The sequence below is a fragment of the Oncorhynchus clarkii genome, chromosome 19 (genome assembly GCF_045791955.1).
Source record: "Oncorhynchus clarkii lewisi isolate Uvic-CL-2024 chromosome 19, UVic_Ocla_1.0, whole genome shotgun sequence".
Classification (NCBI taxonomy): Eukaryota; Metazoa; Chordata; class Actinopteri; order Salmoniformes; family Salmonidae; genus Oncorhynchus; species Oncorhynchus clarkii.
In genome coordinates, this window is record NC_092165.1 from 40,919,340 (window position 1) to 40,941,110 (window position 21,771).

The window sequence follows — 21,771 nt, forward strand, 5'->3', positions numbered from 1 at the left end:
TATTGGGTTTTTAAAACAATACAGACATAATAATTTACGTAAAAATACATAATACTTAATACCTAGATGTTGACATATCAATTACAAGCAATATAGACAGCATACGTGGTTAATATTAGCCATTTACCTCTGCTAGATCACATTTATCAATGAAAGTGCTATTCGTTTTTTGGGATAAAATGTGATTTTTGTAAACAAAAATCAATTATTTTCAAGACATTATCTTGAACAAATATAAATTAAACAAACTTTTCATCAATATTGATGTTTATTGCTTTGAACTGAACAAATTGGAAGGACACATTTTACATACAGTATTTTATGGAAATGATAAATGAGCCCCATTGAACACAAATGAAGGCCGGTCTACACACCACATTAAGGACAGAGTTTTACTGTGTGTGTGTTGGAAATGTATTTCTTGCACTTGATGCATGTGTACTGTGTCTTCCTGTCCTTCTTGGGTCCACACACATCTCAGCGCTTCTTCTTATTGCTACCGGCTGTAATCTAGAATGATGAAAACACTAAGTTCAGGAATTTGACTAACATCTCACTCACTCACATATATAGTTACAGCAGGCCAAGGTAGGACAGTCAGACACAGATGCAACAACATCACTCACACTTACTTCCGGTATTGGAGTAGTTGGTTCTGTGTGTCGGGTGGATGGGGCACCAGTATCCTCCTCCTGAATCCTCCTCACGATGGCTGCAGAAGCTGGGATCATTGGGATATGTTGCCTCCTGGATTTGAGGTCTTACCAATGCCTTGCCCAGCTCCTAGAGAGAGAGCTGTCTCCTCTGGAGCTTCCCTCTGTTCCAATCTGTGTTCAACGCCATCCAGATGACAAACACGTTGTACGCTGAGATGTCCAATATGTTGAGGAATATCACAAGTGGCCAACGTAGGGTTCTTTTTTTGCATTTTTCCTTTCTTTGGCACGTAGGACACTTGGGACGTGTCGGCCTTGAACACAAACTTAAAGGCCTATTCCTTGTATTCAGCAGCTGAGGTGGGAGCTCTGGCTTGTTTTCTCGTACTGTTCCTACCATCGTCAGCCTCCTCCTTGAGGAGCTCTTGTCCCAGCTTGCGCAAACTAAAATGTTTCATTGCATGTGATGTGGCAACGGAGTCCCTGTGTCACGTCCAGGACAACACGCATCCCTTGGTTCTTCTCAGGGGCTCCTCCATCTGGCTTCCACGTATATACTTGCAAGTTCCACACAAATGATGAAGCAGCATCACAGGCAGCCCAGATCTTGATTCCATATTTTGCGGGTTTAGATGATATGTACTGCCTGAAGGGGCAGAAGCCCCTAAATGGCATAAGCTGCTCATCAACAGTAACGTTGGGCCCAGGGTTGTCAAACAGGGGAAGGCGGTCCACCCACTTGTCCCACACTGACCTGATTGCAGCTAACTTGTCTCTCTTCCCTCCGAGCTGGTCTGGTGTCTTGGTTAACGAAGCAGATAGTGACATTGTGCAGGTTCCTGCAAGACATTGTGTAGTTTCACATACTGTACTACAAAGGGTAAAGAGTGCGAGAAAAGCGGGAGACAGACAGACAGGTTCTTGGTGCTATATTGAAACAGCAAGCCCAGGGAGGAGGAAGACCGAGTGAAGGCACACAGCAAACCTTTTTGTTTAATTTTTACCTACACACACACTTTTACTACCCTCAGGTCCGTCCAGTGGACCTGAACACCACATATGTAATATAAATGTGTAGGGGGGTGCACAGTGTGCACTCAATGAAAATGTGTTATTTGACATGTTCTTCACAGAAAATGAGCCAAGGCCAATGAGCCTCAGGTTGTAAAAATAATTAATTGTATTATTGTTCTTTAAGTAAACATTGAAAATGGGTCCCACAGACCGAACACCAAACAAGGGTTAAAGGCTCTAATTTTATAATTTGTCGTTTTGCTTTTTATTCGTTTTCATCTGTAATCCTGACAGTGGAGACATAAGTCTGGCACAAAAATCAAGGTATCTGGCTACATCAGATACATTAGAAACCAAAATGGTTTACATTTCATTTTGTATGCAGTTCACAAATAGCCACTTCTGCCTCTCAATTGTGTCATTCTGCCTTGCCCAAAACCTTCTTTTTAACTTCTTATTTATATTTCTGCAGTATATTTTTCCTCCTACCACAGCATGTATTGATATTTTAAATAATTATATTACTGTTAATATATTTTCAATGCTATCATAATGTTTGGTGTTTTTACTACTACAGTCGTTTCTAAACTTTCTGTTTCTATTTAATGCTTCCTGCTACTTAAACGTCATTGTCCTTGGAATGGACATTCCGTTATTTGCCAGTAGATTGTGCAAAATTACACAATGCAATTAAACAGGACAATACAGTTTTTTACAAACGCTTACACACAGTGAAACCATTAACTCATGTACCTGATCTTCAGACCAAGTCTGCAAAACCGCAAGCACGTTATCTGCTTTACACTCAGTTTGCAATTGTAAAACACACTTCTTGCAAAACACTAAACAGAGTCTCTACATTAGACACATCATTCAAAACTAACAGGTCTTGTGTTTCGTTTGGAAAACACTGCCATACCAAATGCCACACTCATTCACCGATTACCTACACCCAGTGCTGACGTGTGAAAAGACTTGTAGCTAATTTCTTCACTTAGAAATCAGAGCTTGAGCACCATAAATAGGCTTCAGGTTGGCTTTCTTGGTTTCGACAACAATGGAGGCCAATTTTGGAGAGAGAGTTGGTGGAAGAGGAGTGAAAATAAGATGGAGACGAGGACAAGGACATGGAGCAGGACAAGCCAATTTGTTTATCTTCTACTGTATTTGTTTTGTCACTGTTCATCCCAAAATCTGGATGAAAATACAATGTTTTGAGAAAGAAATACATTTTATTTTCCACCTTGCATTTCTGTTGACAGTGTAAATACAGTGCCTTGCGAAAGTATTCGGCCCCCTTGAACTTTGCGACCTTTTGCCACATTTCAGGCTTCAAACATAAAGATATAATACTGTATTTTTTTGTGAAGAATCAACAACAAGTGGGACACAATCATGAAGTGGAATGACATTTATTGGATATTTCAAACTTTTTTAACAAATCAAAAACTGAAAAATTGGAAGTGCAAAATTATTCAGCCCCTTTACTTTCAGTGCAGCAAACTCTCTCCAGAAGTTCAGTGAGGATCTCTGAATGATCCAATGTTGACCTAAATGACTAATGATGATAAATACAATCCACCTGTGTGTAATCAAGTCTCTGTATAAATGCACCTGCACTGTGATAGTCTCAGAGGTCCGTTAAAAGCGCAGAGAGCATCATGAAGAACAAGGAACACACCAGGCAGGTCCGAGATACTGTTGTGAAGAAGTTTAAAGCCGGATTTGGATACAAAAAGATTTCCCAAGCTTTAAACATCCCAAGGAGCACTGTGCAAGCGATAATATTGAAATGGAAGGAGTATCAGACCACTGCAAATCTACCAAGACCTGGCCGTCCCTCTAAACTTTCAGCTCATACAAGGAGAAGACTGATCAGAGATGCAGCCAAGAGGCCCATGATCACTCTGGATGAACTGCAGAGATCTACAGCTGAGGTGGGAGACTCTGTCCATAGGACAACAATCAGTCGTATATTGCACAAATCTGGCCTTTATGGAAGAGTGGCAAGAAGAAAGCCATTTCTTAAAGATATCCATAAAAAGTATCGTTTAAATTTTGCCACAAGCCACCTGGGAGACACACCAAACATGTGGAAGAAGGTGCTCTGGTCAGATGAAACCAAAATTGAACTTTTTGGCAACAATGCAAAACGTTATGTTTGGCGTAAAAGCAACACAGCTGAACACACCATCCCCACTGTCAAACATGGTGGTGGCAGCATCATGGTTTGGGCCTGCTTTTCTTCAGCAGGGACAGGGAAGTTGGTTAAAATTGATGGGAAGATGGATGGATCCAAATACAGGACCATTCTGGAAGAAAACCTGATGGAGTCTGCAAAAGACCTGAGACTGGGACGGAGATTTGTCTTCCAACAAGACAATGATCCAAAACATAAAGCAAAATCTACAATGGAATGATTCAAAAATAAACATATCCAGGTGTTAGAATGGCCAAGTCAAAGTCCAGACCTGAATCCAATCGAGAATCTGTGGAAAGAACTGAAAACTGCTGTTCACAAATGCTCTCCATCCAACCTCACTGAGCTCGAGCTGTTTTGCAAGGAGGAATGGGAAAAAATGTCAGTCTCTCGATGTGCAAAACTGATAGAGACATACCCCAAGCGACTTACAGCTGTAATCGCAGCAAAAGGTGGCGCTACAAAGTATTAACTTAAGGGGGCTGAATAATTTTGCACGCCCAATTTTTCAGTTTTTGATTTGTTAAAAAAGTTTGAAATATCCAATAAATGTCGTTCCACTTCATGATTGTGTCCCCTTTGTTGTTGATTCTTCACAAAAAAATAAAGTTTTATATCTTTATGTTTGAAGCCTGAAATGTGGCAAAAGGTCGCAAAGATCAAGGGGCCGAATACTTTCGCAAGGCACTGTATATGCGGAATATGCACACATACTTTATATATTTGTGCACATACATGTACAGTTGAAGTCGGAAGTTTACATACACCTGAGCCAAATACATTTAAACTCAGTTTTACACAATTCCTGACAAATAATCCTAGTACAAATTCCCTATTTTAGGTCAGTTAGGAACACCACTTTATTTTAAGAATATGAAATGTCAGAATAATAGTAGAGAGAATGATTTATTACAGATTTGATTTCTTTCATCACATTCTCTATGGGTCAGTAGTTTACATACACTCAATTAGTATTTGGTAGCATTGCCTTTAAATTATTTAACTTGGGTCAAACGTTTAGGGTAGCCTTCCACAAGCTTCCCACAATAAGTTGGGTGAATTATGGCCCATTCCTCCTGACAGAGCTGGGGTAACTGAGTCAGGTTTGTAGGCCTCCTTGCTCGCACACGGGTTGTGCTGTGGGGGAGATCTTTGTGGGCTATACTTGGCCTTGTCTCAGGACGGTAAATTGGTGGTTGGAGATATCCCTCTAGTGATGTGGGGGCTGTGCTTTGGCAAAGTGGGTGGGGTTATATCCTGCCTGTTTGACCCTGTCCGGGGGTATCGTCGGACGGGGCCATAGTGTCTCTCGACCCCTCCTGTCTCAGCCTCCAGTATTTATGATGCAGTAGTTTATGGGGCTAGGGTCAGTCTGTTATATCTGGAGTATTTCTCCTGTCTTATCTGGTGTCCTGTGTGAATTTAAGTATGCTCTCGGTATTTCTCTCTCTTTCCTTTCTTTCTCTCGCTCGCTCTCTCGGAGGACCTGATCCCTAGGACCATGCCTCAGGACTACCTGGCTTGATGACTCCTTGCTGTCCCCAGTCCACCTGGCCGTGCTGCTGCTCCAGTTTCAACTGTTCTGCCTGCGACTATGGAACCCTGACCTGTTCACCGGACGTGCTACCTGTCCCAGACCCGTTTCAACTCTCTAGAGACAGTAGGAGTGGTAGAGATACTCTGAATGATCGGCTATGAAAAGCCAACTGACATTTACTCCTGAGGTGCTGACCTGTTGCACCTTCGACAACCGCTGTGATTACTATTATTTGACCCTGCTGGTCATCTATGAACATTTGAACATCTTGGCCATGTTATGTTATAATCTCCACCTGGCCTAGCCAAAAGAGGACTGGCACCCCTCATAGCCTGGTTCCTCTCTAGGTTCTGGCCTTTCTAGGGAGTTTTTCCTAGCCACCGTGCTTCTACACCAGCATTGCTTGCTGTTTGGGGTTTTATGCTGGGTTTCTGTATAGCACTTTGTGACATCAGCTGATGTAAGAAGGGCTTTATAAATCATTTTGATTGATTTTTTCTTCCTGAGCGGTATGACAGCTGCTTGGTCCCATGGTGTTTATACTTGCGTACTATTGTTTGTACATATGAATGTGGTACCTTCATGCATTTGGAAATTGCTCCCAAGGATGAACCAGACTTGTGGGGGTCTTGGATGATTTATTTTGATTTTCCCATGATGTCAAGCAAAGAGGCACTGAGTTTGAAGGTAGGCCTTGAAATACATCCACAGGCACACCTCCTTCAAATGATGTCAATTAGCCTAACAGAAGCTTCTAAAGCCATGACATAATTTTCTGGAATTTTCCAAGCTGTTTAAAATAACAGTCAACTTAGTGTGTGTAAACTTCTGACCAACTGGTATTGTGATACAGTGAATTATAAGTGATATAATCTGTCTGTAAACAATTGATGGAAAAATGACTTGTGTCATGCACAAAGTAGATGTCCTAACCGACTTGCCAAAACTATAGTTTGTTAACAAGACATGGAGTTGAAAAACAAGTTTTAATGACTCCATCGAAAATGTATGTAAACTTCCGATTTCAACTGTATAAGTACCTATGTGGGGGTGTAGGCTATGGTCCTTGATTGACTGACCTGTACCCTTTTTGCAGTCATAACACAATACCTACTTATCTCTTCCAGCCATCAGAACAATCCTGCATAAACTGACTGTCCCTGGCTCTGGCTGTACAAATAACAGACATACAGTACACACACATAGACCCACCCCCACGCACACACATACCCACACATAAACAAAGACATTTCTAAACATACACAATGGAAGTGACTGGAATCGAAAACATTTCAACCAATGAATATATTGGTTAACTTACAATGCTCTTAAATTGAACACAGTGAGAATACAAACAGAGTAGAAGCAAAACATGAAGGAACGTTTCTAAAGGACATTGTTTGTACAGTGTCTTTCATCAACTATAAACTTTGCTTGACAAGGAGCTTCAGGGATGCAAGCTTTGAAAGCAGAGCGTCGATACACCAGCTTGTATACCTAACAAACAATGGTTTTCCTTCCCTGAGCCCTTTTTTCTCTTTCAAGGTTTGGGTGATAGTCAGAGATATGGAGGGAGAATACTCATTTCAACCACCATATCAAGTAACTGTCAGCATGTCTAGACCAGGGGTTTCAGATGCTGTTGCCTGGTCATCGCTGAGGAATTAAAGCCCTTGTGGGTCACAATACCGCTGGGCTTTAGGGCCTATAGAAACCAAACGGCCCATTGTTGTCACTGAGAACTTTACTTTTCATGAGATGGCTGATAGGTTTGTTTTGTCTGCACTACCTCCTCCCAATCCATCACACAGCACTGACAAAATATTAAATGTTGACAGCTCTTCTGATTACGGGAGAGGGGTAATTAGTGCTTTCAAGCTGAGGTTAGCCTTTAAGTGATCATCTTTCCACCTGTTATACCTTACCTTGCCTTTGTCCAGCCAAATAAAATATAGTGTGTAATGTCTGCTGTAGTCATCCAGACTGTCTGCCATTTGTGACCCGATTCAGGAAACTAGGCGTATGTCGCAAGTCACGACTTCACAGAAGAGCCGTTTGAACGTAAAAATATTTGTTTATCAAATTGCGTTTTTTTGGCATTAATGCCTTCTTCTCGAACATGTAAACTTTCATTAACAACAAACGTGTATGCCATCTGTAAATACAAATAAAATTGTTTAATTACCAGCCTTGTTCGTTACGCCACAAAAAAGGCAGCAACCTTTCCACAATTGGCTGAGATAATGACTGGGCTGGACATGCCGAGAAAGGAGTTCAGATTGGTCTGCCATATAGAAGGCTTCTGTCTATTTGAACTGGTCAGTCTGTATTGGTAATCCTGTCGAATGCGGCTTTTAAAAAAAATATATTGTGTTGTGGAGCTGCATAAGTGTTGCTCTCCACTTTCTGGAGGATCAAATTTTGAAATCAGTGAAATTAGAGTATGATTGCTAAAGAGATGGAGAAAACACCCATCTCCGGATTACATCTTCAAACTAAGGGCAACCGTGGCATGGCATTCATGACAGGGAGAGGCGTCCATCATGCATGTTGATGTATACAGGTAAGATAATATAACGTTAGCTAGCTACATTTTCAGATATTAGACATTTCTAATTTTGACAAAGTGGTTTTATCAATGTTTATTATGAGTATTTCTGTAAATTACTGTGGCTCTCTGCAATATCACCGCATGTTTAGAACTACTGAACGTAACGCGCCAATGTAAACTCAGATTTTTTTATATAAATATGAACTTGCGTCCCACTTGGGCAAAAGCCAGGGAAAAGGGAGTCCTCTTCTCCTGTAATTTCCAACAGGTTGTGAACTGTCATCCACCCAGCAGTCCCCCCCCCCCCCTCTGTGGGTGAGAGAGGGCCTGGCTACTGTCATCCACCACCAACATAATCTGACCCATTCTGATCCCCTCAGGACAGTCATGACAGGGGTAAGCCCTCAGATAAACAACCTCTACTCTCGCATGACAAGTACAGCAAAACTCTGTAGCTCTGATGCCAGGAGCACCAACAACCCATTACAGCAATCTTTCCACCACACATCACCTGGCCCTCTTCCACCAAAGGAAATCTGTGAAAGCCATCCATCCAGGACCCCATCCAGTCCAGAGCCTCCAGGTGGGCAGCACAGGCCCAACAGGACTATGGGGCCCTTTCTCCTGCAGCTGGAGAAATTGATTCCATGAGGCAAGGACAATAAGAGCTCTTTACCATCTTAGAATTAAGGTCCAATTTAGCAAGCAACATGTGCATAATGGGAGAAGGAACGGGCAGCACTCATCCCAACCCCTCTACACCCAGAGAAGACCACACAGGTAACTGAGAGGGGAGAACTCAGTTCCCATGGTGGACTGGCAGGTGGGATAGTGTGTCTGTTGGGGAAGGGGGGACTTACCTGATACTTAAATATATACAGTAGAGATCTGATATGAGTTAGACCACACATACAGAATAACTGAAGTTCAATTCCTCCAAAAAGTTTCCCCCCATCCTATATCTCCCTATCCCATAAGAAATTAGGTGTTTTGGGGATTCAGAGGGCCTATATTTAACAGTGATGGGAATTGTGGGGCGAGCCATACAGGAACACTTTCAATGCATGGCGAAGGTAAATTGTGGCTTATTTTCTACCCTCCACCCATCTCTCCTCGGCAATAAATAGATGAGCATTGTTTAGTGTCAGAGGCTGAGTTCACACATCCATGAACAGCGTGTGGCTGTGAGCAGAGAAATAAGACTTCACAGGAAGTGGGAACTGGGACGTTATAATCTGAGTCATTACCCCACAGCCTCTCATGACTCCAGTATCTACAGAGGAGAAGGACTTGATATGTATTACCTCTACAAACAACCAGAGGACAAATGCAGCTCTATAAGGTGTGTTGGTATGGGGAGTTATAGCCACAGCTAGAGCTGTTGCGTTGACAGTATTACCGCCACACCAGCGGTCACGAGTCATGAAGGCAGTCAAATTCAACATTACTGTTGTCATGGAATATTCTAATCAAGTGAGAGAGAGAGTCATTTCTTCAAAACAATCATCTTTATTTAATATTGATTAATTATTGCAATAATGACGCTGTCGACCCCACACTCGAGTGTTGGACCGAGAGCCTTTACAATAATAAACAGAGGTCTTATATAGTAGGCCTAAAAATGCTTAGTCATGGCTGATTCCACCCCTCCCATGCAGATCGGGGTATCATAAGCCACCTTGGGTTCATCTTGTTTTACCCCCAACACAGTTTAGTTTCCCAGATGCAAGGATGATTAGAAACAATGAGGGGTTTTGTTCTACTCCTCCAGGCTATCTCCATCTTGAGTCACACGCCACATCTTGTCTATGGAATGCAGGCTGTAGGTTTTTATCACCAAGCCATAAATAAATTGTCAGTTCAAGCCCCAGAGCCCCAAATTAGTCCCACAGACACAGATGAGAGGGTACTCATCAAAGCTATTTGATGCATAAACAATACTATAACATGATCTTGTAATTTTTCAACCATACCATTTAATGATGTTAATTAGGCTTCTCCAAACTTCTAAAGCTGCTGCTGGTCATTAATAGCCTACCAAACATGCTATCTCCCTGGTACTCAGCACTTGATTGTCCCTCTAAATCACTCTGACATCAATCCAAATATATTTGAAAATCGAATCAAACACTTGATGAGAGCCCATGAGCTCATGTTGCGCAACATTTATATAGGCTATGCAATTGCGCAAGAAAACAGTGATGGCTGCTAAATAAAAAGACGAGGATCCCATCAGCTTTCTATAGGCTAGGCCTACTATTTTTCTCAAGTTTCCTAATATTAAGCACATTGCTTATATTTACAACAAGAGTATAGCCTATGCAAAGACAAAGTATTTTTTCAACTGCCCCTGTTTCGATGCAAGTGTATGATAATGGTCTATTCTAAATCAAAACAAATGTCACACATATATTATTTAGTATATGTAAAGACCAGATTAAATCAAGAATAGTCTGATGGGTGACAATATTAGCCTATCACTTGTAGGGCTGGGCGATATGACGATATATATCATGTGACGATATACATTTTTCTATCGTTTCATTATGCTCTATCGTTTATTTCGTTGTGTCACAAATCACACTCTTGATGGCAATATTTTATGTCAATTGGACGAAGCTTTGCGTTCGTGTAGAAGAACATTTGCAACACAAACAAACACGGAGGAGAGTGAACGTGACACAGAGCACGGAGACACAGAGCTCGTACCTAAAAGAGGGGCTACTTTGGTCGCATGGACGTGGTTTGGGTATGAAAAGTCTGACACGGGCCAGAAAACCATCCTCTGCTAAATATGCAGCACGCCAGTCCCGACAACAGGTCCAAACACCACTAAACTTTTACCACCTACGCAAGAATCATGTGAAACAGTATGGAGAGAGTCTACGGAGACACAAAAAAGTACAGTCGAGTGCTCAAAACAAACCCTTGACTCAGACGTTGCAAGAGGCTTTTGCCCGCGGCACACCATATGGCAAAGAATCACGAAGATGGAAGGAGATAACAGCTGCCATGACAACTTACATCTGCGAAGACATGGCCCCAATTTACACATTCGAGAAACAGGGTTTTCGTGTGTTGGTGCTAACACTCAACCCAAGGTACCAAATGCAAATTGATATGTGACACATTAATGCCAAAATAACACGGAAAACAGGCAAACCCCCCCCCCCCAAAAAAAAAAAAAAATTATCTATATATATATATATATATATATATATATATATATATACAGTTGAAGTCGGAAGTTTACATACACCTTAGCCAAATACATTTCAACTCAGTTTTTAACAATTACTGACATTTAATCATGTAAAAATTCCCTGTTTTAGGTCAGTTAGGATAGCCACTCCAATACCTTGACTTTGTTGTCCTTAAGCCATTTTGCCACAACTTTGGAAGTATGCTTGGGGTCATTGTCCATTTGGAAGACTCATTTGCGACCAAGCTTTAACTTCCTGACTGATGTCTTGAGATGTTGCTTCAATATATCCACATAATTTTCAATCCTCATGATGCCATTTATTTTGTGAAGCGCACCAGTCCCTCCTGCAGCAAAGCACCCCCACAACCTGATGCTGCCACCCGCGTGCTTCGCGGTTGGGATGGTGTTCTTCGGCTTGCAAGCATCGCCCTTTTCCCTCCAAACATAACGATGGTCATTATGGGCAAACGGTTCTATTTTTGTGTCATCAGACCATGATTTCAGTTTAGAAGGATTTCACAAGGATTTCAGTTTAGAATAGATTGCACTCTATACTAAGCATTTCATCAAGTACATCTAAAGGCACAGCATTCTACCCATCAAGTGCCTAGTATAAGGTACAGCATTCTACCCTGTGCTTCCAATGATCACTGATAATACTCTTAATGCAAACCGGGTGAATTGCTCCACATGCATCATATACTGTGGTACATACAAAGCAAACAGATATAGTGCTGCCCGTTCTAGGCACAGTGCATCCATATTACTTGACATCCAATGTTGCGCTACTAGTGCTTTTACAACTACAGTTAAGCAACAGTAAATGAGATTATCGCAAACATATCAATTGTAAAATGGTTTGGATGAATCTAAATAAAATCTGCAAGCTTGTGCAAATGTCCAGTGTAAGAGAGTGAAATGGAAAGCGAGAGGGAGAGTGATGGGGATGGATGGAGAGGTAAAAGAGTTGAGGATCTTCGTCTTCAAGATTCTTTTGGACAGGCTGAGAACTCAATGTATTCTTCATTCTGAAACACACAAGGGGAAAACGGTTAAGAGCTGAATTTCAAGCAGTGCTGTTCAATACAAAGAGCAGCAGTGATAACATCAAATGAAGGCTTTTTTTGCAATCTCTGCTACTAATCCACATAATTATCTCAGAGTAAACATCTCACCAGGCGGTCATCATACCAGACAACACAGCTTAGAGGCCATCACAGGAACAAATCACAAAAGCCAGGCAGACTACAACTGCAAAGGTTTGTGTCACTGTCTAATTGAACTCAACCAGGCAGCCATTTTGAAAACACCTGTTCAAGCCAGGCTACAACGAGTGATACTCATGTAGGTCATACTCAGATGCAACACATCACCATACGATGAGAGGAGACACAGGTACGACCACCAAGCATAGGAGAATCCATAGAGCTAGCTGTGGCCATTCTAGACTTACCTCAGCATCATCTTTAAACAGAGGCTGGAAGTAAGCAAAAAAACATGTTATTGGAGCACATGGCAAAGTTGAAACTACGTGAATGAAACAACGTCCCTATTCTGTAGCCTACATGGTTTTCAGGCCTATATGTCAAATCAAATGTATAGGCTACCTCTTGGATGCTTCATGCCACACCATTCATTCACAATCATGGATCGTAGTAATGTTTTAGTTGTAGTAAATATATTGCTAAACTTGGTCAAATCTATTAATATACAGGGATGAGATGAGACTCATTCTCATGTTGAAAAGTAAAATGACTGAAGATGGATTACCTCATTACTTTCATCTGACTGATGAGGAAAAACAGTGGTGACTAGGAGGTTTTTAACAAACAGGAAATAGTAACAAGTTGAAGATAGAAAAAAAGTGGATAATACAGTGTGCTGAACTGGTTTAGGTTCGTCAGACAATATAAACTGACAAAGACCGGTACAGTAAAATATTATTCACTTCGTTTGATTTCAGTGAGCTCAGGTCGGAGAGCTAAGCTCTCTTAATTGAAGCAGAGATGAATGCTGTTGGAGGAGCACAGAGGAGAACAGTAACGCTAGATCATAGTCCATCTCTTACCTGGGCGTGGGACTGGCTGACCTGGTGTATGAAGTCAATCACAACTTCATTCCCCACAGCCTTAGCCTAAGAGAGAAAACCTAATGATCCATCTTACAAAACTAGTCTGGGTTACCTTCATCAAATCACATTTTATTGGTCACATGCAGTTGTAGCGAAATGCTTGTGTTTTTAGCTCCAACAGCGCAGTAATATATAACAATTCACAACAATACACACATCTAAAAGTAAAAGAATGGAATGTCAGAGTGGCATAGACTAAAATACAGTCGAATAGAATACAGTATATACATATGAGATGAGTAAAGCAAAAATATGTAAACATCATTAGTGACTAGTTTTTCATTATTAAAGTGGCCAGTGATTTCAAGTCTATGTATATAGGGCAGCAGCCTCTAAGGTGCAGGGTTATGTAAACAGGGTGGAAGCTGCCTAGTGATGGCTATTTAACAGTCTGATGACCTTGAGATTGAAGCTGTTTTTCAGTCTCTCGGGCCCAGCTTTGATGCACCTTTACTGACCTCAACTTCTGGATGAACAGGCACTGGCTCGGGTGGTTGTTGTCCTTGATGATCGTTTTGGCCTTCCTGTGATATCGGGTGCTGTAGGTGTCCTGGAGGTCAGGTAGTTAACGGTAATGCGTTGGGCAGACCGCACCACTCTCTGGAGAGCCCTGCGGTTGCGGGCGGTGCAGTTGCCGTACCAGGTGGTGATATACAGTCCAACAGGATGCTCTCAATTGTGCATCTGTAAAAGTTTGAGGGTTTTAGGTGCCAAGACAAATTTCTTTAGCCTCCTGAGTTTGAAGAGGCGCTGTTGTGCCTTCTTCACCACACTGCCTGTGGGTGGACCATTTCAGATCGTCAGTGATATGTATGCCAAGGAACTTGAAGATTTCCACCTGCTCCACTCTGATGTTTCCTGAAGTACATGATCAGCTCCTTTGTTTTGTCAACATTGTGGGAGGTTATTTTCCTGGGACCACACGCCCAGGGCACTCAACTCCTCCCTGTAGGCTGTCTCGTCATTGTTGGTAGTCAGGCCTACTACTGTTGTGTCGTCTGCAAACTTGATGATTGAGTTGGAGGCGTGCGTGGCCACCCAGTCATGGGTAAACAGGGAGTACGGGAGGGGGCTGAGAAAGCACCCTTGTGGGGCCCCTGTGTTGTGGATCAGCAAAATGTTGGTGTTGTTTCCTACCTCCACCACCTGGATGCTGCCCGTCAGGAAGTCCAGGACCCAGTTGCACAGGGCGGGGTTCAGACCCAGGGCCCCAAGCTTAATGATGCACTTGGAGGGTACTATGGTGTTGAATGCTGACCTATAGTCAATGAACAGCATTCTTACATAGGTATTCCTCTTGTCCAGATGGGACAGGGCAGGGTAATGGCGATTGCATCGTCTGTGGATCTATTGGGGCGGTAAGCAAATTGAAGTGGGTCTATGGTGTAAGGTAGAGGTGATATGATCCTTAACTAACCTCTCAAAGCACTTCATGATGACAAAAGTGAGTGCTATGGGGCGATAGTCAGTTAGTATACAATCCTTTACTTTTCATGTTACATAACTAGTCTGTGTTCCCTACACTATCCATGTTACATAACTAGTCTGTGTTGCCTTTACGATCCATGTTTGTAAGTTGGAGAGAGGCTCCCAGTCCCAAACACTCACCACCTCCATCGGCGTCTGCCCGTCGTAGCCTGGCGTGTCCAGGTCTCCCCCGGCCAGGTGCCACATCTCCAGGCCCTTGATGTCAGCACTGGCTGCCAGACTGCGACACAGTACCAGATAATTCAATGGGAGGGTTGATATTCAAGAGGTTTCATGATAAAGGGACTAAACAAGCAATCAGATATCATAGTATAATCTTAGAATAAACACGCTACTTGATTCTGAATAGGACTGAGTGTGCTTGTTTGCTTCCAAAGAGAAAAGGCCTTGCTCCAGACAAAATATTAAATATTATTAATATTTAAAAAAAGAGAGATATCAGTTAAACGGAGCAATTCAGGGTTCTGTGGTGGTGGTGATGTTTGGATGCTGCAGAGGTATGAAGCTATGTGGTCAGGGAGCATTCCAAGTGTTTATGGCAAGACAACTAGGACAACTGGTCATACCTGCACAAACTATGCAGGATCAGTCTTGGGCAATACATGTGTGAAAAAGTGCTGTGTTTCTCTCACCTGCACAGCTCTGAGCCGGCATCCTCCAACTCATCCCTGGAGAAATGAGCTCCAGTCTTTCTCAGCAGCTTCACCACCTCTTTGTGTCTGAATGGACAGACAGACGGACAGACACACATGCATAGATATGACCGACCCTTTTCAAATATAGATGCTATACACAGTGTACTAAAATCAAGGAAAAGATGAAAGGTAGAAAGAAAATCAACATCACTCAGTGTGAGTCAGAGTCAACTGAAACCATAAGGTGGAACAGTACTGATCCATTGTTTGTCTGATTTATTAGGACTGCAACGTGCATTAGACATATTTCTAGTTTTCAAAGTATCTGCTGACAGTGACCGGTCACTGTCACAATGCACGTTGCAGTCCTAATAAATCAGACCTCAAACAATGGATCAGTACTGGATCAGCAAAAACATAGTGTTGGAGAAGAAAGTAAACATGCAATATGTGCCATGTAAAAAAGCTAATGTTTAAGTTCCTTGCTCAGTACATATGAAAGCTGGTGGTTCCTTTTAACATAGGTCTTCAATATTCCCAGGTAAGAAGTTTTAGGTTGTAGTTACTTTAGGACTATTTCTCTCTATTCAATTTGTATTTCATATACCTTTGACTATTGGATGTTCTAATACGTACTTTAGTATTGCCAGCCTAATCTCGGGAGTTGATAGGCTTTAAGTCATTAACAGCGCAATGCTTGAAGCACAGTGAAGAGCTGCTGGCAAATGCAGGAAAGTGCTGTTTGAAAGAATGCTTACGAGCCTGCTGCTGCCTACCACCGCTCAGTCAGACTGCTCTATCAAATCATAGACTTAATTATAATATAATAACACACAGAAATACGAGCCTTTAGGTCATTAATATGGTCAATTGGGGCGGCAGGGTAGCCTAGTGGTTAGAGCGTTGGACTAGTAACCGGAAGGTTGCAAGTTTAAACCCCTGAGCTGACAAGGTACAAATCTGTCGTTCTGGCAGTTAGTTAACCCACTGTTCCTAGGCCGTCATTGGAAATAAGAATTTGTTCTTAACTGACTGGCCTAGTTAAATATAGGTTAAAAAAATAAAAAATATGGAAACTATCATTTTGAAAACAAAACGTTTATTCTTTTAGTGAAATACGGAACCGTTCCGTATTTTATCCAATGGGTGGCATCCCTAAGTCTAAATATTGCTGTTACATTGCACAACCAATGTTATGTCATAATTATGTACAATTCTGGCAAATTAATTAATGTCTTTGTTAGGAAGAAATGGTCTTCACACAGTTCACAACGAGCCAGGTGGCCCAAACTGCTGCATATACCCTGACTCTGCTTGCACATAACGCAAGAAAAGTGACACAATTTCCGTAGTTAAAAAAAAATCATGTTAGCAGGCAATATTAACGAAATACGCAGGTTTAAAAATATATACTTGTGTATTGATTTTAAGAAAGGCATTGATGTTTATGGTTAGGTACACATTGGTGCAACGACAGTGCTTTTTTCACGAATGCGCTTGTTAAATCACCCGTTTTGCTGAGTAGGCTGTGATTCAACAATAAATTAACAGGCACAGCATCGATTATACGCAACGCAGGACAAGATAAACTAGTAATATCATCAACCATGTGTAGTTAACTAGTGATTATGTTAAGATTGATAGTTTTTTATAAGATAAGTTTAATGCTAGCTAGCACCTTACCTTGGCTCCTTGCTGCACTCGCATAACAGGTAGTCAGCCTGCCACGCAGTCTCCTCGTGGAGTGCAATATAATCAGCCATAATCGGTGTCCAAAAATTCAGATTACCGATTGTTATGAAAACTTGAAATCGGTCCCAATTAAATCGGCCATTCCGATCGGTCGACCTCATTTATATATATAATTTTTTATTTATTAATTAAGCCGCATACAAACAGTCACTTTTGTTTTCTTGAGTAAAGCCGCTACAAAATGCTGGTGTTTCAGCCTAGCTCTGTGGTGGTGGGGAAAGCCAGTAGAAAATACGGAGAGTTGCGCCATGATTGGCTCAGTATTCTGTCACTCATGGGGACACTGCATCACTGACAAGTCTAAGGGTAGACCTAGAAAATTCTAGCCCCTTGGGTGCTACCATAGAGTTACATTAGAAGTGCCCATCCAAGAAGGCTCAAGGTCATTGGCCACAGATAAAATGAAATCAAATCACATTAAATGTACAGTAGCTTTGATTGGACTGATCATGTCAACATCCTACTTTCAAAATCTTAGCTAGCAGTCATCATTATGAATCAAGTCGACAATCTACTGGCCAATCCTTTTAAATCCTTATGAATAGAAATAATAGATAAAGCTCATTGGCCATTGGACATACATTACACAACAAGTTGGAAATCGCAAATTCAACCATGAGTGGTTTGGAAGGAATCAGTGACAGTGGCTAATGGCAAGCATTGCAAAGCAATCACTAGCCTGCTATTCAGTGGAGTGGCTGTGCTGTCCCAAATCTGGGATTAAGGGGCTCATTTCCAAGTTTAAAATGATGAACATTTAACATTGGCCAGGCTGTCAATGAAGCATAATTTGTGCCGCACTCAAAACAACTTAAGTCAGAAATGCGAAAACTTTACTTCAGTGAGTTCAAGACAACTGGGAAGTTGGGAATAAACAATTTTAGTAGCCCATGTACTACTAACATGGTCTATTTTCACCTCATCATTTTGTCTACTGTTCTGACTTGGTGGTGCACATGTAGCCTATAACCTGTGTGAGAAATGTAATCATTGAATATTGTAAGAGCTTTCATTGTCTGCTTTACATGCCCTACGGTTCTGACTTGGTGTACAGGGATAACACTGTAAGAATGGCCCATGTTCTGAATTCTGTTGCTGTACATTTCAAAAGTGCTGAACAAATAGTTATTGACCTTGTCCGTCCTAGCTCGCTCATTAATGTCTTAATCGAAATTACGGATTGCCTCTTATCCTCGTCGTCCCCTTAAGCCATAGTTTGTACATCTCAATTGTCAGCAGAAATCACATTTGTTTAAGCAAGTCGCCATTTCAGCAATGTTTTTTTAAAGTCAGTAAATTAGGCTGAATGATCTGTTTGGCTGCCAGAAAAGGCTCCACTGATAGCCAGGTGTAGTAGTGGTAAGGTGTTGGGACTGCTGTTAGGATTCTGCTGTTGGGATAGCTTTATGTAGGCCCTAACAGTTTGTGGGCACCGGTTGTCACCATTATAGTGCAAATAATATAATGTTGTGTAGTGGCTTTGCTGGCATTAATCCACTTGTTGTTTTTTGCCCCACGTCGGGTACTCAGGCAGCAAAATAAATGGGGTATTAAACTCAGGGCTGATAAGTGTAACCTATTCAAGAATGAGGTCCGTTATTTAGGAAAAATAATTTCTGCTGAGGATTACAGAATGGATGTTAAAGAAATTGTAGCAGTGCAATAACTGATAAACAGGCCACCAACAAATGTAAGAGAGCTTAGGAAACTACTGGGGTTTTTAGGGTACTATAGGGGTTATGTACAGAACTTCGCACAACATGCTAAATGTCTCTATGACTTACTAGCAGTGAAGTCGGAGACCCCAGCATCCGGGAAGAGAAGGACCATGGTAGCTATGCAGTCGGAACAGGCTCTGCCCCACCAGAAAGTTATATGGGAGTATACTCACCAGAGAGCATTAGAACACTTGGTGAGTCTGTTGACTAATCCACCTGTGCTTGCTTACCCAGATTTCAAGGAGCCTATTATCCTGCATGCTGATGCCTCCGAAGAGGGATTGGGAGGTGTGTTATACCAACGACAAAGTGGAAAACTGAGAGTCATTGTATATGGCTACCGCACCCTGACTTGAGCAGAGAGAAACTATCACCTTCACTCTGGGAAACTGGAATTCTTTGCCCTTAAATGGGCAGTGACTGAGCGGTTCCGAGATGACCTATTTTATCTGTGACAGTGTACAGTGATAATAACCCCTTGACATATGTACTAACTACAGCAAGACTGAATGCCACCGGTAATCGCTGGGTGGTGGAGCTGTCTGACTGTAATCTCACACTGAAGTATCGTCCTGGAAAGGTAAACACTGACACAGACTTTCTGTCACGCTCTCCTTTGCATGCTGAACATTACATGGAAGAATGCACAGAGAAACACTCACTTGAGATGGTAAAAGCAACACTCAATAATGTTCAGACACAACAGAATGACTGTGTAACTTGGATATCCATGGTCACACTAAGGCCATCAGTTCAAGATGATCTGTCATGGTGGGGGGGAACAGTTACAGACCGACTGTTTCCACATGATCTCATGCAGGCTCAGTTAAAGGATGCAGCTGTATGGAGAATCTTGGAACTGAAAAGTCAAAGAACTAAGCCTTAACCAACAGAATATCAACAAGAGTGCAACTAAGTCAAACAGTTACTGCAAGAGTGGAACAGGCTCCATGTCTCACCAGATGGATCATTACAAAGGAAAACAGCAAAAAGGACACAGGATGTGGTACCAAGTCAGTATAGAACACTGATTTACAAGTACTTACACACTGAAATGGCCCAACTAGGAACAGAAAGTGTTGTGCTTAGCACGATGACGCTTTTATTGGCCGCGCATGCAACATGGCATTGAACACTTTATCACTAAAGTGTGTAAGTGTATCAAACAAAAGAAACCCAGTGTAATAACTAGGTCTCCAATGCAACATGTACGAGCTACAGCTCCTTCCCAGATGATTTCAATTGACGATGTGCATTTGAAGAAAAGCAGAGGGGGCTACGAGTACATTTGAGTTATTTTAGATAACTTTACAAAATGTGCACAAGCCTACCCCACCAGAAATAAGTCAGGGAAAACTGCAGCAAAAATACTTTGCTGATTTTTTTCCCAAGGTTTGGCTTTGTGTCAAAAATCCATCATGATCAGGGAAGAGAGTTTGAAAATCAGTTATTCAGAGCCTTGCAGAACTGCACGAGAATAGTCAATTCCAGAACCTCTCCATATCATCCACAGGGAAATCCGGTGGAGAGATTTAACTGTACACTGTTGTCAATGTTGCGCACACTAGATGAAGAGAAAAAGGCCAACTGGGGTGATATAATTGTACCACCAGTGATGCTACTGGGTTCTCACTGTATTTCCTGCTTTTTTGGAAGGGCTCCACTGCTACCTGTTGACCTTGTCTTTGGGTTACAGATAAAGGAACAGGAGAAATCATACCAGGATTATGCTAAGAAGTGGCAGTAACAGATGGTGAAAGCCTATGACATCGCCATTAGAAACATGGAGAAATCAACAGCAAAGGGAAAAGCCTACTACGATCGGAAGAAAATGAGTTTGGTTCTGGTCTCAGGGTATCGTGTACTTGTGAGTAACATGTCAGAACGTGAGGGGACGGGAAAGATATCATACTGGGAGGACCAAATATATAAATAACACATGTGGTGGTAACCAGGAAAGGTGATGACAGCTCTGTCTATGAGGTCAAACCCAAGAGGGGTACAGGCAGGGCCCGGGTTCTGCATCGCAATGTGCTCATGTCATGTAATTGTTTACCCTTTGAGGAACCTGTTGAAACACCCAGTAGAGGTCTGTGGAGAAGGGAACCACCACAGAAAAAGCAGTAAAATGGGGAGAGCGCTGAGTCTGAGAGCTCAGATGAGGATTCTTATCCAGCTTTTCATCAACAGGCCACGTAGGGATGAAGAGAGCAGACAGAGTAGCACACAGCTAGTATCAGATAATAGTGAGGAACGGGGTCAGACTGATAGAAACTTCACTGTGAAGGAGTGCCAGCCTGTCCTCAGGGAGAGCCCAGAGAGGACGGGGGTAAATATGGAAACAGCTGAGGGCTCAGAGACTCAATCATCTCATGATGAAGTGGACACGGATTCATTGGGGTCACCCACCTTGCCCCGCCGTTCAGCCCGGCAGAGGAGGCTCAGAGACTAACCTATAACACTTTAGGGCTGCCAAGCTCTTATCAGGATACCAACTAGAGATGCTCAGATGTGAATATATTTTCTTGTTTACCTTTACTAATCACAGTGTGATAATGTTTAGTGGGGGTTGTGTCTTTGCCCATAAAGGTAGACTGGACATGTCTAGATAGTTATATGGCTGTTAGCCCAGATCTCAGTTGTTTTCATGACCAGTACTTACATCCTCTGTTTTGAGGCCAGTGAAATGTTTGGGAAAACATGTTGTAAGGGGCTTAATACAGTTGTATTCCAGCCACTAGGGGGCAGTCTGGTGAAGCCCATGGGAAATAAAGAATTATAGTTTAAGTGAATTGGGGAGAGGAAGAAGAAGAAACAAAAAGTGCTGTAAACTGCTGTTACATGTACTGACATGATTAAAAGTGCTGTAAACTGCTGTTACATG

At 42.0% G+C, this 21,771-nt stretch overlaps 1 protein-coding gene across 2 annotated transcripts in view; it reads right to left on the reverse strand.

Moving 5' to 3' along the window:
* Window positions 1-11,242: 11,242 nt before the first annotated feature.
* The window catches only part of LOC139375198 (60 kDa lysophospholipase-like), a 50,395-nt gene continuing 39,866 nt past the window's right edge, over window positions 11,243-21,771 (reverse strand). The window contains exons 13-17 of one of the 2 annotated variants that reach the window (XR_011627763.1): window positions 15,415-15,501; window positions 14,903-15,002; window positions 13,232-14,641; window positions 12,617-12,640; window positions 11,243-12,191 (exon numbers count right to left, since the gene is read on the reverse strand). Coding sequence is in view for 1 of the 2 variants with exons in the window: in XM_071116765.1 (XP_070972866.1) it covers window positions 12,147-12,191; window positions 12,617-12,640; window positions 13,232-13,297; window positions 14,903-15,002; window positions 15,415-15,501 (322 nt within the window). In the remaining variant the exon portion in view is untranslated. The remainder of the gene's footprint in view (window positions 12,192-12,616; window positions 12,641-13,231; window positions 14,642-14,902; window positions 15,003-15,414; window positions 15,502-21,771) is intronic. The other variant, XM_071116765.1, reaches the window with a different exon arrangement.